Genomic DNA, 19,430 nt, shown 5'->3' on the forward strand with positions numbered 1-19,430 from the left:
TCACAGCCTGTGAACCTGCCTCAAAGCTCTGGATTTTTGTGGATTTGATGGCACTGCTGACTGACCGTGGTTATCACCAACTCATTACCAGCATTTCTGTCATCCTTGCTCAGGCACTGTGGAGCTGTGGACTTGCTGGCGAGGACATTGTCTTGCCATCCTGGCTGCCATCTCAGCTCTCTGTGGAGCAACCTCCTCTTGCTGCTCCCTGACAGAGCCTGACCACGCTGAGGGTAAGTCCCTCAAAATCAAGTTTTGTTCTTCTGGCTGTGAAGGAAGTTACAGCCCAATCTTCCCAGAGATATCCTGGATAGTGTGTTTTGTGAGCAGAGAACAGGTGATGTGAGACATATCAGGTTCATGCAAACTCAAACAGCTGGGAAGTTTGCCAGTGAGGAGATTTGATGAGGTTAAGCCTCTTCTGGGTTTCTCAAAGTATATGTATATATAGCCAATCAGCCTTTTTCTCTCTACTAATGGGCACATACTTGAACAACTCTCTTTGAGTTAGAGTACTGGAGGATAAGAAGAACATGTTCTATAAGAAACATTAAGGTGATGCCAGCCTAATGGTTTCATGAGCAGAAGTTGGAAAATGCCAGTTTAAATTAAAGCTACACAAACATAAAAGAAAACTTGAGAAAGAAAGTTAGACACCAAGAGAAAATTTAGAGGCAGGCAAATCATTGCACCTCACATGGCACGTGAGTGGCAGTTTTTTGTCATGGGACCTAGTTAATACTGCAGATGAATTGTTACTAAGATCACCCACAACACAACTCTGACTAATTTTATTTCTCATGAGCACTTAAATTAAGTAATATAATTACTCACACAGTGGGACTAAGTTGACTTCTGACAATGTGCATTTCTAATTTAATCACAGAACAAAACACTTTTTTAGCACCTTAGGCTAAAAAATGTATCTAAAATTATGTTGTATTTCTAATCATATAATAATTATTTTAATGTTTATAGAACTTCACTTATGCAGTTAAAATCTTATTGTCCTAAATCTCACTCTTTTTAATGCTGTGTATAAAATGCTTTGCATAAAATAGGAACAACATAATTATTGTCGTTGAGCTAGAATGTATCATGAGTTCCCCACCCAACACTTTTAAGGAGAATACTTGGATATTAAGGCTTGGTAAAATGGGGCCCAAGTGTGCCATGTGACTACTTCATGCTTTCTCACAGGAGTCATACTCTAAACTCTTATCAGCTAACACAACGGGACTAGTTGAGGAGCACTACAATTAGCTGCTGCTACAGATCGATAGGAGATTGTTATCCATAATTCCCGAGGTGGGAGAAAGCTTGTACTCAGGCAATGCTGAAACATACACTTACAAAGTTACTTAGTCAAGAGTCTCTCCTGAAGGCAAATCCTATAGCAGAGAATTGATTTCTTATTAGCACTACATGACTGCTTTCACTACTGAAGGATACACCAAGGCTGCAATTTTCTGTAAATCAGTGGATAACCAAAAGTCTAGCTAAACAAAGATTCTTTTGAGTCGTTACTTATTCTACTAATGCTGGCATTAGATTGCACAACTCAGTTTTATGTACTGGGGATAAGTGACATGCAGGTTGTGAGTCAATGCCTCAGAGAGCACCAGCAAGACCATCAAAAGAAATCCATTTTCTTACGAAAAAGTACAACCAGACAGCTGACATAAACCCAGTAGTTCACATCAGGAGTGTGATCTTAGAGTGAGTAGTACCCTGCTCGGAGTCACCTACCTGGCTTGGGTTGCAGAGTGGTGCAGTCTCAGAGTGCACAAACAGTGCCTTTCAGGTGAAGTCAACAATGAAATGGTACTTCAGGAGTCCACCAAATTCTTCCACCCGCTAACAGGCTTTCTGCTCAAACAAAACCCTCCCAAAATACATTCTGTAGGGGTGTAGAATCTCCTGCATCAGCTATTTTCCTTTACAGAGCCGTTTCTATTGCACCACATTGCAAGCTAAAGCAAACACAACCTTCATTAGTGCATTCAAGATTTAAGTAAGGGAAGGATCAGGTTTTGTGCAAAGGATTAAAAAAAATCATTCAAGATTAAAAGAACATTGAAAAACAAAGGAATGTCTCTTTTTTTCTGAAAAAGAATCTGATTTATAGCACCTAACATATAATTACTAGATCACAATCAGTAATATTTCAAGGAAAAAATATCATCTTCAAATTTTGTACACAGTTAAGTTCACCCTAACCAATAACTTGAGGCTTTGTAAACTACTGGTGAAATCAACTGAGCTGTATATGTGAATAAATATTCAGGTGTGTAATCAGGAATGCTTAAAGAAATTAATGAGAGGCTAAGTTCCTCAACTAGGTCTTGAACAGAAAGCTTTTTCTGATAAAGCTACAAACTGGATGTTAGCATGATTAAGCATGTCTTTAAACATGCAAGACACTTAGCTCATAGATTATCAGAGAACATTTTTGTTAAACTTAGCTATTCTTTTGAGCAGAAATAATTTGGGAAAAATATTTTTAAAATAAATATCCATGGGTATTTTGAACCCTTCATGCAAAGCTTAAATTTTCAATTGACTTTCCAAGTAGAATTGGCTAAATAAGACTATACAGCCCAGCCTTTGTTGACTGTGACTTTGGTGCTAAATCGATTCACTGAAGTCTGAGTTTGAATCTCTCTGCCTCTCCTAGAGAAAACTATTGTTACCACAAACTGCATACTGGGAATGCCCCCCTGGCTAGCTCTTACAGTGTTCAGAAGAATGGAAGTTAACAGAGGTCAGAACAATGGCCAGGATGTTTCTCACCGTTTAACAAGACAGTTGGTCAAAATTGCATATTTTGGTATCGTATATTTAGGGGTATAAGCACAGCTGCCCAATAATCGTTAACTGATCTACTGATTGTAAGGTCCCAGAAGAGCAGCACTTCAGATGCTTTCCAGTAACAAAAAAGATTTTGAGATGTTGCCATAAAAGGCAATTCCTTTAGGACACTGGGATTTTTTTCCTTTATTATAGTAAATTGATTTTCAGAAATTCAGATTAGTGAAGTCTTTGATCTTCAGTAAAAGTGGTTGACCCTGAAAAATGTCTGGAATTACAACCCTGAGTAGTTCCCAGAATTTACATTCTGCAGAAATGTCAGAATTTGTACATGAAGTTGAATGGTCCCAAATATACAATACAATGCTCATGTCTTTGAGCAAACACTAACCTTCTGTTCCATAAGCAATGTGTTTGTAGGGATTGCTGCAAATGCCTTGTAGCTTGTCTTGATCTTGTACTGCTAAAAGGGTAAACCAGAAAGCAGGAAGAAAAGTAAAACAGGTAGAAGAGGGGGGGGGGGGGAAGACAGGGGAAAGGTACGACAGAATGAAAGACAATTACAATCATCTTGCAGACACGTTGCAACAAAACAATGCTTACATATTTCCTAGAAAAGCTATTCCTTTTAAAAATCTAGAGTTTCTGTTAAGGTTTTATGGTAATGTAATGTACATGTTTTGTTCTTAGGAATTAAGTAGGACAAAGCAAATTCCCTCTACCTTATAGCTTCCAAAGTTTAACCACTTTCTGCTGACTACCACACTTAAATGAATATCAGGAAAGGCTGTAAGTTTTTTCCAAGTTTTCTTGTGACTTGATATGAAAAGGCACAGCTACTTCTGTCAGTACATCCACCTCAACAACTGTTGCTGAGTGGTGTGATCCTGAACCATGAAATCAGAGGGATTTCTGTGATTGGCTCTCATGAGACTGATTATGGTCCTTAAATGCTGAATTGCTTGTTTGAGTGGATAGATCATTTAAATCTTCATGCAGCTTTTCATCTCTTGAATAATTAACTCTACCACCCAAACAAACTAAGTATAGGAACTTTCACACTCTAATAAAGCTAACAGAACTGGCAATCTAAACCATAAAAAATGTATGAGTTTAGGTATGAAAACTCAAAGATCAACTTTAAAAATTATTATTTTCAAATAATTTATATTTTAGACTATATTAGTTTGCCCAGTTATTTTTAAATCTTTACAAACCATATTTTTTATATTTTCCTTGCAAATATAGAGGCTGAATTCAATAATTTTTAAAAGATTGATGAGATTCTTCTATAATTATAGGAGTTCAAGAGGTAGGATTCTTAATCACATGAATGATAGAATTATTATTATTATTATTATTATTACTATTATTATTATTATTATTTTAAATATATATTTGCTATATTGTTCCCCTTTAAGCAACAGTCTGACAAAAAAGTCATCAATTCATACAACAAGAGATTTTTAAGTTAGTGATTGATTATTTCTGTGACAGTCAGCCAGAAATAAAGTTATTTGTTAATCAGGTCAGGTTTTTTAATGTACTATTACCTGCAACAGTAAATACTGGTGATTATGAGATAACAGTCTGAAACAGCATGTTGCCCTTTGGATCATTGTTTACTTTTTATTTTCTTTATATCGACTAAAGGTCTCTATGACAGCAGAGTAGGCAAACTTTTAACTCGGATACAAAATTGATCCACACACCTGTCTTGAAATAGTGTAGGGCACAACCTTTTAATTCTTTCTATACATAATATGATTTGCTTTTGACTTCACCCATTCTTAGTTGGAAACTGGAGGATGAGTCATTCAAGAAGCCAGTAATCACAGTAATCATATTGAATTAACAGCTACACAAAGCAGATGAATGCAAATGCTGGAACTGAGATTTTTTCTATTTTTTGGTGGGTAAGGCTTTAAAGCATGGGATAGTAATTCATATGAGATTTAGTGATTCTAACTTGGATGTCTACAATTCAGTTTCTTCAGTCAACACTAAAGCTTTTTTATAATCACAGGCTTTTCTACAGAATTAATCTTATCCCAAAGTACACAAACAGAAAGGTAAAATAAAATCATCTTCCCAATACACCATATGCACTCTACTAGCTCTAATAGAATCACCTAAATTGTGCTTGGATATGTAAATTTCAAATGTCAGTAGTCATGTGAGTTGAATCCTGCCCTTTGAACATTTAGACAGCAATATATATATATATATATATATATATATATATATATATATATATATATATATATATATCCATAGATATATTTATACATATACACACATATAAAATCTATATGCATAAGTTTAGTTATGCATAACTAAACCTATGTTTAGTTATTTTAAACTAAAAATAAAATACTGATCACTGAGATGAAAGACTAAATTCCAAATATTAAAATAGGCATATTCACAAAATGTATCCTTCTTTGATTATAATTGATATCCAACTAAAATTGTATAATTGAACATGTGAAATACAATGTCTTCCATTGTATGCAAAGGCTTTTACATATGATGAAATGTGCATCCCACATGAAAAGAGAACTTTGATCATTTTGAGGTTAGTTGTACTATTGTATCAACTAAACAAAGACATAACAGACTGTTAAAATGTAGAAGTTTATATACTACTTTCATATGCTTCATCACTTCCAAATACTGTAGAACCTGTGAGCAATGTGCTGTTTTTGCAGGTCTGAGATGAGTAGAAATTCGGTTTCTCATCTATGTGAATATGTTTCTTTACACATTATTTCATGGGTTTTTAAATTATTTTTTCAAAAATAATACATTTATTGAAGTACATTATTAAATACATTTAATAATCTGCTTCATAAGAATCCAGCAGTAATTTTGAGCAGCCAAGGACAGTTAAGTCTGCTGGTCTGCACCACGGCAAAAAAGCCAAAAGCAAACCAATTTCAACATCAGAACTTGGGCAAATGTCAGTCTGGGAATTTTGGGGGAATATGTCCTAGGGTTTTTTTGTTCAAATGAACACCTAAGACACCCATGGGGCACTGAAAAATGTGCTAGATGTGCTATAAAAGCTTAAAATCAGTGACCAAGCATTGTAGCCTAGAGCTTCTCATGAATAATCTTTCCTGCTTGATGATAGGTTTTGCAGCTGTGCTGAGCTCCATGTTGCTAATGTCAGTTTGTTCCCCAACTGTTTCGAGTAGATCCATATGCATTCCTGAGCTACATTCAAATAGGAAAAATCAAATAATATGGAACAATGATACCCCATGAAACCACTACGAAGTTTTTTCAAACCAGAAAGCTAGAAGTTGTTATTCTAACAACTGTTCCTGCAGAATTTATCTGTCCCTACTCTGTTTCACTGTCCATTTTGCTATATCAGGTCCATGAGGACACTATTAAAGTATCTACAAAGTCTAGGGAGAGGGCTTTTATTTCCTGTGGTCACCCAAAGTTGACACTTCACACTGATCTGTGGATTTATGTTTATATTCACTTTGCAAACCATTCCCATTTTTAAATCATTAACAAATATAAACCAAGGGAAAGCACATGCTTATGTAGACATATACAAACAGTTAAACAAATTAATAGGTTATCCTTTAATTTGCATTAATTGGTGCATTTCTGAATTCTGATTTAATAGATGTTCATTTAATGTGTGTCTTAATATTTCTGCAATGACTGTTGAAGCAACATTAAGGCTGAAAAATTACACATGCCAGATTATACCCACCAAAGGCAAGCACTGCTAGATGCTCTCTTTTTCCCCTTGATGTTCGCTCAGCACATCCATACATGAAAACACTTTGTCATGTGTCAACGGTCATCAGATGAAGCAATCTGCTTTTTTGTCTAGTTATAAAGTTAAGCTGATCATTACTAAATAGACCTAAATTCTGCTTAGGATATTAAAGTTGTCTCCTCAAAACTTTTCTCTTTTTTTCCTCTGGAAATATACTGAGATTTGAGGCTGGAGTGTCACAGAATAACCTGCTACCATTAACACATCAGCAAAGTTCATTTAGCTATACCATAATCTAGGGATGGAAATAAGTGAGAGCAGGAGGGGGGTTGAATGGACAGTATTATTAACAGTAGATGAAGTCTCAGACTCACATTTTAAAGCCATGAGAGACCTTCCCTACACTGAACATCCATCTGCACTAGATTTAGATATTTTAGGTCTTCCACATCTCCAGCTGAGTCAGCTTTGTCTACATGATTAAAAATTAGACTGGACTAATGTTCCAAGTCTGTTATACTGGTGGACACTCTCCCAGTCTCCATGGGATGCTGGGGCAGTTTCATAAGTACCACCATATTGCATGATAAAGCAGAACTAATAGGAAAAGGGACAATAGGAAAGACAGAAGGAGTATAATAACATCTGCAAATACAAACACAGGCAATAGCTCTGTCACAAGCAGAGAATTTCCTTACTGTCAGAGACCTCACAGTGCTCAATGCACCAGCTAGCAGGAACTGCAAATTTTTTGCAATCTGCAGGCTTGGTCATGTGTCAGTTTGGTCTCATGGGATTTTTTTATTATTTCTACAATTCCATCTTTTTTTTTGTTTCATTAGCTAATACTGACAGGGTGTAACAACACTGTACAGCTCTGCTAGGCACAATGGTTCCTCTTGGCTTGTTTGGATTTTAAAAGAACCATTCATGACAATTGCTACTTTGTGCTGATTATAACCTCTCATTTCTAATTAACATTTTTAAGTAATTCCTGTCATGGCCAAGCTGTTAGGAGCAAAAGTGACACAACTTGATCTGGCAGACCAGGCTGTAATTTTGTGCTGTGAGCAAATAAATCAATAAACTGTGATAGACTTTGTGTGATGGACAGAGCTCAGATATGAGGTAGAGGAAGGGAACACAGCACAGAGTGCAAAGACAAAATAAAAGAGGTTGGAAAGCCTCCTGCACCTCTGCTGCCTTCTGCAACTAACTCCTCCTTTTTGCATAGCAGTTCCTCTTGTTTTCACCTACCTGCTGCATGTTTTTGGATACCCTTCCCTTCCCCTTTAAATCTGCAGTGGTGCTGGTTCCCAAGCCCTCCTGCAGCAATTGCCATCATTGCTCATTCTCACTCTTCGATGGTTCTCCCGCCTCTGGGGGGATGACAAACAGCAGGAGCATGGCTGATCTGCCAGGTGTGAGACTTCTGTATTTGCAGTAGTTCGGGCTGTAGGAAGCTTGGCTTTTCTTTCCCCCTCATCCTCTGTCTAGCACAACAAGATCAGAGGAGTATAAAAGAAAGGGAAGAACCAGGAGACTGTCCTCATCTTCCCCTGCTGGCTCTTGGCCACAATGTCTTTGCTCATCTGAGTTCATTATCGCCTCTGGGTTAGTCCCAGGGTGGCGGGGGTGGGGAAAGCCTCCTGGGAAGTGAGAAGGACAGGTAGGATAGTGTGCTTGGGAATCCCTTATCAGTGGAACAGCTAATTCGTATCAATTAGATTAAACTGCTTCTTGCTCAGCCCTGCACCTAAGATCACCACACTTCTATTACTTTCCCTGGGAACACATATGCCGAGGTCTGTGACCTGCCAGGGCATCCGGAGGAATGCCCCGGACTTCAACAGATTTACTTTAGAATGGGGTGAATAGAACATCCTTCATGGTCAATTTTTGATACAGGTGAGCTTCACAAATACGTGTACCAAATGTACATCAGAGCCACTGGACATAAATCCATCTTTAGTAGTAAATCGTGTTATTCAAGAATAAAGTATCTTCTTTTCTATGCTAAAGGATTCCTAAAACATCTTCTCCATAATACAGAACACAGTGCTAGCAAATTGAAAGGTAGGATTCCATTTTCACTATCTTCACTATTGATATAAAACCTGTTCCTTTTCCACATTTTTCCACACCCCATTTATTTTACTAGTATTCTGCAACATGGATGTGATTTTTTTCCTGCAGGGACAAAGAACTATTATAAAATAAGCATGCACCAAGAGTACCTTGGGTTTGATGTTTTCATGGTCAGGAGGCAGGGAAAAAGACTGTGGTGAAGTCAGCTCTCTGGGTCTTGATGGCAGTGTGCCTGGTGACTTGTCTGAGATGGGAGATCTGCACTTTAACACTGATGAGGTGGTAAAATGCTCAGGTCTTGGAGAGGAGGACTTAGACCTAAAATTTTCTTGCACCAATGAAGAATTAAATCGCAGTGGATGGGAATTAATATTACCAGTTTGTGGAACCAGTGGAGTACAGTGAGGCCGTGGGAGAGACCACTGCTTTGATATGCTGGAAGGGGTAGGAGAGGAGGCACTGATCTCCTGAACAGATGTTTGGGGTGAATCTGATTTAGATCTAGAAGGTGAGTGCAGAAGACTTGGGGAAGGAGATGTGTGTTTTTCTATGGTGGAAGACAATGCACCACTAAGATTGGTAGAAGAAAGCAAAGGATATGACTGGCAAGTAAAGATGGGCGAGTAAGTGTGTACTCTCTGGGACTTCTGAGGTGCCCGGGACCTGGAGACAGAATGCCCAAGCCCTTCTGGAGAAGGAGAGGTGGGGTATGCAGGAAAAGAAGAGGGAGCTGGGGCACAGGGAGGAGGCAGTGAAGACTGCAAATCTGGAGAGGCAACTGATCTTCTATGGGAGGAGACAGGGGATGACAAAGAATTTCGGCAGTCTGGAGGAAGTGATTGAACAGGAGGGTGCTTTTTAGGAGAAAGGGACCTTGCTCGAGGGGTGAGATGAGGCTTGGAAGGTAAAGACAGATGCTGAGCCCATCCTGAAAGCCAATAATCCTCTTTGCTGGGAGAATCTGGCCTTATAGGAGGGCTTGAAACAGATTTCTTGGGGGTTGGGGGAGTTGTTTTAAACTTTTGATCTATTGCAAGTGTTGAGGAACTAAGGGAGCTAGGGGAAAATGTGGGACAAGAAGCAGGAGAAAGTGGTCTCCGTTGAGAGGAGCCTGATCTCAAAATAGCAGTTAAGAGAGTCAGCCTGGTTGGCAGAGGGGATTTGACTCCTGACTTGGCTGAATTTCCTCTGAATAATGTTTGTGTGCAAGGCTCATTTATACTACATATGGTCGAAGAGGACCCGTAAAGAGAGGGCGGAGACAAAGGTTTAGGGCTAGGAGATAATGAATGTGTTGTTATATTTACAGGGAGAGGAGACAGAGCATTCCAGCTTTTGGAAGAACTGGGGGATACAGACTGAGCTAAAGATCCTTGAATTTCAGTTGAACATGGAGGATTGGAGGAAAGACTTGGACTCCTTGCCAGAACAGAGGATGTGGTGAAGGCTCCCACTTTGCAAACACATCCAGGGCTATAGAGACTTGGTGTTTGTTGGTTATCAGACAATCGAGGAGTGGAGTACCAACTCTTTGATGCAGAAGAGGATATTTTAGATATTGAGGGAGATGAACTATGGGTAGCAGACTGAAAGTAGAGAGATGAATCTTGCTTAGAAAACTCAGTTGCTGACTGCCAGCTGTTACAGGAATCTTCCAGCGAAGAGACTTGTTTCATGTTAACCATGGTACCGCACACTACTTTCTGATTAATTGGAGAAATTAAGTGGACAGCAGGTTGTTTAGAGGAAAGATGATCAGAGGTGGAAAGAGTAGAAATTAACTGGAGAGAAAAACAAAAACAAAAAAAACAACAGAATAGTTAAAATAGGTAGAACTTGTGGAACTGTTAAACACCCCACATTTTAGTCCTGTAGTCATGCGTATAGGGTTTCCATTAGTACTGCTGTGTGGGTTAGAAGCACAGGGCTGTTTTAAGCTTGGACATATTGCTTGATGGATAAGGTCCTCACGGGGAGGTGACTAAGGCAAACAAGCTATGTGATACTTTGGGTTTATGACACCTCTGTTTTGTTGATATTAACAAGGCTCAAGGCTACAGTATTTTTCATTTTAGGTAAAACCCAAGACAGTAGTGCTTTGAGTGTCTACAATCATGTGATGCCATCCACATTATATAAACACAATGGAAGGTAAGAAAATTGCAATAGTGTCCCATCTCACTTTGCCAGTTCAGTGGAAAGCAACCTTTCTAAAAATAGGATTCAAGTCAAGTGTTCTTTTTCTTGTTCAGTAAACAACCCCTTCTGCAGCACTGTGATATCAGAATGAGAAATTTGCTTGGAACTACTTAAATCAGACATCCAGTCTTCTTTTCACTTCTCCTGTCATTCACAGAGCAGAGCCTTTGACAGTTTGCAGGCATGTAAGAGTCCTTATCCCCTTCTCCACAGTCTTTTGATACAATAATAAAACAGTAATGAACTCTTTCATGAGTGTCTTTTTTCTTGGGTCTATTCTAATTAGGATTTGTCAAAACTAATTAGAGCATACAAGTATATTATCAACCTGTTACACAGTTTCATGCTTCTAAAGAAAGAATTCTCAAAATCTTCCAAGTTATTATAATGCTGAAATTAAAAACTGAGTTATACACAATATGAATAAAACATACCAACATGAAATAGTGATTAAAGTCAACTGTAAAATCAAAAGGATACAAATTGTCACCTAACATTTGACTGAGCAATTTGAAAGCAGAGAATTTGACTCTAATTTCATCAAACTTGATGGAAATGTAAGAACACCTATTTAACTACTGTTAGATATCCTGAAAATATTATTCAGCTCTATAAAGGACAATTATACTATTCAGTTTCAACACACGACTTGCTTGTGGCTGTGGCTCAGCCTACGAATTATATTTTTAATTCATATGTCATACCCATAACAGAGAGGAATAATGATGATGATGAGGATGATGCAATATAGTATTGATACATCACAAAACAAAAATAAGAACAAAACAGCTAATTTTTAAGGGAAAGAACATGCAGAAGCTGCAACAGAAAAGCAAGGCTTAAAAGCTTTCAAGGGTGAAACTAGGCCTAAATATAGGCTAAACACACACTTCAAAACCCTATTAGCCCTTATAACTTAAAGGGCTAATAGTGAAAACAGTGAGCTCCTCCTGCTAAATGATACCATGTGAATAGCAAGCCTTTTAAACCAAAGACACTTTCTGTATAAGGTAACTTCAGAAAAACCAGGTTAATGCTTTGATTTTTAGGAATAAACACAAAACATCCAAATGCCTTTACAACAACACTAACTTCCCCTTGTTTCAGACATGTGTTAAGGGGTCCCATTTCAAAGTGGAAATTCAATTGATGTATACAGGGCAAATATTGGAATATAAAAATTAATGTTGTTTATATCATTGTACCTATATTCTGTTGGATTGAGAAATTAGGACTCTTGCTGAAAATGCTGCTAATTAAGAAGAAGCAAAAAATATTGGAAATTGAGAATAATTTACCAGTATTTAATCATTATGAAAAAATATTATTAAATATGTCATGAAAAATAAAATTATTTAACGAGTTGAAAAGCAGTGTGGTAATAAATCTGATAATTTGGAGCAGCCTCCTGAATTTAATAATGAATTCTGGAAGTTAATCAACTACCAAAACAGAACTTCAGTATGAAATCTCTATATTTCAAAATAGAATAGATAAATTTCTTTTACAAAGAAAACAGATTAAAAGAAAGTGAGGAACAAATATGAAACTTCATAAAAAAAGCACCGGATTTGCACTGACTTCTAATTGGTTAAAACTTAATCAGATTTATAAGCAGCTACAAAAATGTTCATGGTAACAGATGAAAAATATGCTCCTGCAAGTAAGATAAGGACATTTTTCAGTATTCTTCCAGTTTAAATGCCACTGAACATTTACATGCTGAGCTAATTGAGCTATTAATCAAGTCTTCAGAAATGATTTTGCTATTGAAACACAGTATTAATAACCACATCTATAGATGATCAACTTCTTATTTACAGGATCAGGAAATCATAATCAAAGTGGGTTGGAAGTGACTTCCAGAGGTCATCTAGTCCAGCCTCCTACGCAAAGCAGGGCTTTTAATGGCACCAGTGGCTCAGGTCAGCTGTGGCTGTGTCTCCTCAGTCCCCAGAGCTCTGATGGAGATTCAGCACCCCCAGGCAGCCTGTGCCAGTGCTGCACCACCTCCCACTGAGGAAGCTGCTTCTGGTGTCCCAGTGGGATCTCCCACGATGCAATTTGCAGCCATTGCTGCCTCACCTGCCCCTGCAGGGAAGAGTTGGGCTCTGTCTTGTCCATAACCGCCCTGCAAAGTGGTTCTGGGCAGTACCCAGATGCCTCCTTGGCTGTCTCTTGGTGGGAGTCAACAAAGCCACCTCCTTCAGCCTCAGCTCACATGTGTCCCAGACATATTTACACTTTTGTGCTGGACTCCATTCCCTTCCTCACATCTCTCTTGAATTTGAGGGTTGCTGCCCACCAAACTGAGTATGGCTTTACAGTTGCAACCTCAAGAGTGCCGGGTGAGATATAATAACTTCCTTCAGTCACTGGATTTTTTTTCTGTTCAGTTTCTCTACTGGTTTAAAACCCTCCTGTAGGTGAATTGGATTACTACAGAAGAAGTGAGTGACCAAAGTAGATTTGTGTTTCTTTGGTCCGTGATTCAACTGCAAGCCTTTTTCTCTTCTCGCGAGCACCTCATACATGTCCCAAAAATGTGTAAAGAAAGTGGAAAGAGGTGGCAAGGTTACATTAGCACAAAGGGATAAAGGCACTTGAAAAATATCTTGATGCCTTGTAGTTAATCATTCCAGAGTTATCAAAGTGAACATAATACTAGTATTGAGCCTTGCCCAGGAGACCTTCAGCACATTTGAAATGGCAGAACTGAGCTGGACAAAAGGCAAATGCTCATTCTGGTGAGGTCACATTGTTTTGGAAGGGCACAAAAGATGTGGTTAGTTATACCAGCAAGACCCTGAAAGATGTGCTGGTCAAACAGGAAAAGGGAAAGAGTATGCAAAATGAGAGCCCAAAAGGCAGAAATCATGTCTGAGTGAATCATGTCCTAAATTTAGACCTGATCTTGGGCCCTGTTAATCATGCCTTGATCTCAGTAGAATCAGCTTATAGATAGAAAAAAATAAAAACAAATTGCCTACAAATACTGCAACCTGAGAACCAGAAAGTCAGAAGAAAACACTGGGAACTGCAGAAAACTTGAAAAAATCCCTGGAGACAACACAGTAAATCAGACTGTGAGCTGAGACCCAATTAATATAAATGCTATTTAGAACAGTCCAGTTTCTCCCAACAAGGAATTGAATTCTCTCAAAGCAGTGGCAGGAGTTTGTAGGGACTCCTGACTTATTTGTCTGAAAAAGCCAAACCAGATGGCACTCACTGGACAGAGGAACACCAAGTGACTTTGAGTAACTAAAAATCCTTCCAGCTACTGACCCCTCACAGCGAGTCAAGAAACTTCTCCAAGTTGGGCTTGTGCCCTGACATTCAGGAACAGAGACATCCCGCTCAACCCAAAGGGTAAATTCCCAAAGGCAGGAGTCAGTCTGACTCTCTTGCATGGCTAGACTCTCTCTAAAATTTAAAAAAAAAAAAAAAAAAAGGCAGAAAAAATCCCCAATACAATATATAAACATTAAACTATTTACAAAGCATTCCAAATGTGACCAGAATAACAGATTATTTTTTCAGACTTTGAATATAGCGTGGCATTTTCCAACATCAGTCAGGACCTCTATGTCTCACAGAACAGAAATCTCCTTTTTTAAAAATGCTTTCCCTTTTTCCTTCTGTTTAAACAAAGTCAGAAATGAATGAAGCTGAATGAGGCCTCTGGGTCAGTTAAAGTGATCTCTTCTGCAACACAATACTGGTCCTTGTTTTTTTCACATCTAACAGGAGACTCATCATCTAATTATGCTTTTAAGTTAACATTATGTTATATGCAATAACTCTTAAAAGGGACATGATACCGCCCTTATAATCTAAGAACTGAAAAGGTAGCCTGTATATGGAATCCTCTGTAAAAAGGAAATGTACCAACAGACAAACCATGCCCTCTCTTTAATCTTTTCGTACTTTTCATTTCAGAAAGTGATGATCCTTCATTAGATAACAAGTCAGAAAGAATTATGCCTAAGGAAACACCTTGGAACCAGAACAACGGTAAAAGGCAGCTTAGTAAAAACACCTTTTTATGAAGCAATAGAGATGGCTAAAGACACTCAGATAATGAAGACTGAGGAAGTACAGTCTTGAAAACTTGTGAGTAAAGAATAATGACATTACCCATTTTACCCATATTACATACTGCCTTTCTTCCTGTTCCAGTGAATAGTTAGCAAAGTTGGGCTTAATTTCCTGTTCTGTGCAATCTTTACCTTCTGTGACATCACCAGCCAAACCCCTCTTACTTCTCAAGTCACCAGAAGCTTAAGTAAGATCCAACATAGGAACTCTTCTGTATAGTATTCCAAAATTCACCCAATTTCTGTAAAAGCTTTTTTTAAAAATACCCAAGTAAGCCTGAACATTGCTAAAGTAAATTTGTATTTCCTCAGGACAAGTATTCTCTTACAGGTTGCTTCCTCTATATAGGCTTACCTATGACTTTAACCTTCCTCATGGAAAATTCTCACTAACTTTACTGGAAGTTTCTCAGAAGAAGTGAACATTTCATACTACTGTTAATCCCAAACCAGACTGGATTTCTTATTCACAATGTCTTCAATCAAAAATTGTCACTGAAATCGATGAAAAATTGAGTCGCAAAAGTATTTCAACACAAGATAGGAAATCCTATTAATTTTCAGAAACAAAGTAGCCATGCTTAACATTTGTTTTTAAATTATCAATGAAGAATTGCATGTTCAAGTGATGGTAACACAGTCAAGGTCAAAGGAAATACATGAATTTATTTCATGTGAGAATGATGTTGCTATTTTGCTAAAGGTGGAATTTTCCATTGCATATATACCCTTCAACATATATCAGTGTTCTTCCCAAGATGGGAGACATTAACTTTTCATGCAGTAGTTTGGATTGATGCATTTTGTAAATGAAACCATTTCAAAGACTCTTTTTGGAAATGCCCCAGAGAGAACTGAGAATTTTATAAGTCAATAAATGCACCTATAAAGAAAAGAGCCACATAAAATAGAAATTTCATCTTCATTAGTTCTTTACACCTGTGCAAAGTCAGGTGTACCAACCAACAGTCAGAATAATAGGATTTTTACAGCCTCTTTCTCTTGCATAAAGGACTGCAAGAGGTGACAAGGAGAAAAAGGAATCTAGGTCCAGGAAGTCTGATGCTAATAATTCAAATGATCTCAAGGCTCCATTGATTTCAATGCCCTTACCCAATTTAGACTAGATAGGAATCTAACATTTCATTAACTTGCTGTCATGATGAGCTGCTCTTAAAGGAAACAATATATCTGCCTCATCTGCTCCACATACTCACCAGAATCATATGGAGAGGCAGCAAGTCAGAAGGGTTGGGCCACCTCCTTAAGGATCAAATGTCACAGAAATGGTCAATGAAAATGTTAAAGAGGAAATTGACCAAGCTGCTGTATAAACTGGCCCCATATCCTGAACGGTGTAGAAGGCAAAGGTTATCTCTAAAGAGCTTGTTACCTGATGTTTTTGTGGATCAGTAGTGCTGTGGGAAAGTGCAACACCTGGAAGGTGCCCATCGCCAGGAGGTTTCCCTGCCCCGGTGCCAGGGGAAACATGGGATGTGGTCAGCAGCTGAGCACTGATGGGACTGTAGCCATTGGAAGGCTGATGAATGTTGTTGGAGGTAGCAGCTACTTCATCTTCATCACCAGAGTCCGTAATCAGGATAAACTCAGCCTTGAAAAGGTCATTCTCCTGCATTTCTCCTTTGCTTGAATTACACCCCAGGGACTGGAAAGCCGTTCGGATGCTGTCTGTGCAGACAGTGGACACACAGTCTTGTTTGGTCCCACTCTTTAAGACCAGCTCATCAGAGACTGCATCAGACTGCAAAAGATACAAGGAAAAAGATCCAAATCAAATGCATTTTATTTGTGTTCCCCAAAATATGAAGCAATCTTGGCTTTAGGTAGTGGCTGTCTCTGCACTACCAAAAGCGCAGTAGACAAATGAAGGATTTAGGCATGAGTACACAGCAGAAACCACTTCCCCAGGGAGTCCCAGCTTCCAGCCCCCAGCCAGTGCTGAGGGGGCTGCCTTCCCAGCAACTCAGGGAGCAACAGGGGCTCTGAGCACAGCAAGGGCCCGAGACATGGCCGAGAACCCAAAAGGAGGGTGCAGTGAAGCCAAATGAGCTGTCAGACCACACTACACCAGACACGGTGGGAAGGCACCCCGACCGTGGGATCCACGGAGCACACAATACTCCTCACAGGAGTCTGACAGACAAATCTGGGACAAAACCTATACATATTAATGAAGAAACAAAGGCCCTTAAGACAAGGCATTCTCCAAAGAGAGCAAACAGACGCAGAGGTCAGATAGCTTTGCTGTATGCTCAAGCTTCGCAGCACAGACCACAATTGTTCTTCATATTTTCTGCAATTTCCACATCCAGTATGTCACTTCTCAAGCATGCTTCAGATGAAAGCAGGAATAGTGCTGTCTGCACATATGACACACATATCAGTAAATAATTCATTATCGAAACTGCTATTGTAAATCATATTTTTCTCAGAGGAAAAATCAGGTAAATTAATAGAAATATTGTGTACTGCAAGAGGAAGCCTCCAGATGGGGCTCATATTTGAATGCTGCTTGAGGAACGCAGTAATTACAAATTTCCACTTCACCTGCAGCTTCATGAGTCCTGGAGTTCAGTTCTCTGAAAAAATTTTGGACCACAAAGGGGGATATCACCATTATGAGTTTGACAGTGTTATTTTGATTATCCAATGTTGGTTGTTGAAATATTGTTCAAGTTCTAGACATTTTAGTAGAGGGACTAATCTGTGCTATGAAGGCCTCACAACTGCATGAATTGCCAGAAAAGTTTCCTCTGTCCAAAGGGAAACATATGGGGATGGATGACAGGAGGACCTGATTCTGCTTTACCCTGGGCATTACTTATAACAAAACCAATACTGAGCAGCTGTGAATGCAACTAATGAGTTAAACTGCCTGGGGATAATATTCCAGTTAATGTCTCTTCAACTGCATCCATCCTTTGCCCAGACCTAACCCCTTTTTCGACAGATAGGACAATGAAATGCTAGAACATGTTCAGGTCAGACAGCTGTGAACTTCTGTGAAAAGTTTATTACATGGAAAAGCACCCAGAACTGCAGCCCCAGCAATGTCCCAGGGAAGGAGCTGTTACACAAAAGCAGAATTGCCATAAGCATTAATATTAACCTGAGGATTGTGGTAGCCTTTCAAGCAGCATGGAATAAAATAAAAGGGCATTAAGTGTTGAGAGGCAGGAAAGGAATGATGAACAAAGGGTTGACTAAAGGAAGGAGAGCCAGTAATGTTGTGCTGCTGGCTTCACTGTTGCAGGAAATCACAGGGACAAGTTTTCAAAAATCAAAAGCTCACTTCCACTTTGATGCATTACTATGCAGCTATGAAAGGAACTGGCACCTTTCTGGAAACCACAGCACTGGCATTTGCTGAAACCAGGATCCAGTGAACAACTCCTGGTCAATTTCCATGTGATAACATTCCTCACACACCACCCTTGCTGTCATGAAGATCTAGAAGGAATCCCCCTCATCTGCCATTGTATGACTGACAGAGGACAAAATTGAAATGATCAAGGGTTTCCTTATAACATAAAGTCTGCCAAAGGCAAAGCAAGCTATTGAGCTTTCTCTTGCACAATGATTCCACATCTTGGTAATTAAACCAAGCATGAGCCAAGAAACCGTTCAAGGGAAAGAACTTCAGTTCAGCAATGCTCAGAATAAAATTTTCTTTATCTTTTGAAGGAGTGGAAAAAGTAATGCAAACAAAAATCTACCTTATTTAAAATTTTTTGGTTGCTCAGATCCTCTGGTTCCTCTGGAATTGTCACAAGGAACTTAGAGATATCCACAACCTCAAAATGAGTTGGAAGTTGTCCAATGGATGGTACGAATGTGAAGGTCAATGGTTTGGTTCCAGGTTCTTGAGAAGATACCTAAAAAACACAAAATTAGTTCAACTTCTTTATCCAAATAAAGAATATTTTTATCAGAGTTGAGATAAGATGAATAACATGAAATAATTAATCTACATAACTTGCATATCTGTTATTAACTATACTGGCCATTGTTTTGGTGGGGTTTTTTAATTGGCTACTTGTATATTAAAGCCTTATTTAATAGATAAAATACTGCCTTGGTTACACTCATCAACATTCTCTATATTCTAGTGATGTGGCACAGCAGACAGGAAAACTTTTGTTTGATAGTTTGGTATCCTTTCAATTTTCCATAACAAAATCAGAAAACCATATTCAATCCATTTCAAGGCTGTTTTTATCTTTGTTTAACTCCACTTTAGTAGGACAACAATTCAATTATACCAGTGTATCTGGGCAAATTACAGCCCCTAGAGTATTTGCATAACAAAAACCAAATTGGAAAAACCTTGGCTCAAAAAAAAAAAAAAAAAAAAAAAAAAAAATTCACATTTTCTAATGCAAATGCAGCTGAGTCCAAGCAATATCTGAAATAAATTGTGATTTAAGTATCTTCTCCATTTTCTTTGGGCTTTCCAGCCACATACA

The 19,430-nt window shown here is 38.5% G+C and overlaps 1 protein-coding gene across 2 annotated transcripts in view; it reads right to left on the reverse strand.

Annotated features, from left to right (window-relative positions):
• Positions 1-19,430, reverse strand: part of MLIP (muscular LMNA interacting protein) — a 104,192-nt gene that overhangs the window by 42,280 nt on the left and 42,482 nt on the right. The window contains exons 2-5 of one of the 2 annotated variants that reach the window (XM_066179770.1): positions 18,681-18,839; positions 16,337-16,705; positions 8,794-10,425; positions 3,203-3,274 (exon numbers count right to left, since the gene is read on the reverse strand). In XM_066179770.1, coding sequence (XP_066035867.1) covers positions 3,203-3,274; positions 8,794-10,425; positions 16,337-16,705; positions 18,681-18,839 — 2,232 coding nt within the window. The remainder of the gene's footprint in view (positions 1-3,202; positions 3,275-8,793; positions 10,426-16,336; positions 16,706-18,680; positions 18,840-19,430) is intronic. The other variant, XM_066179769.1, reaches the window with a different exon arrangement.

The sequence above is a fragment of the Chamaea fasciata genome, unplaced genomic scaffold (genome assembly GCF_029207755.1).
Source record: "Chamaea fasciata isolate MVZ Bird 193981 ecotype frontalis unplaced genomic scaffold, bChaFas1.0.hap1 SCAF_3, whole genome shotgun sequence".
Taxonomy (NCBI): Eukaryota; Metazoa; Chordata; class Aves; order Passeriformes; family Sylviidae; genus Chamaea; species Chamaea fasciata.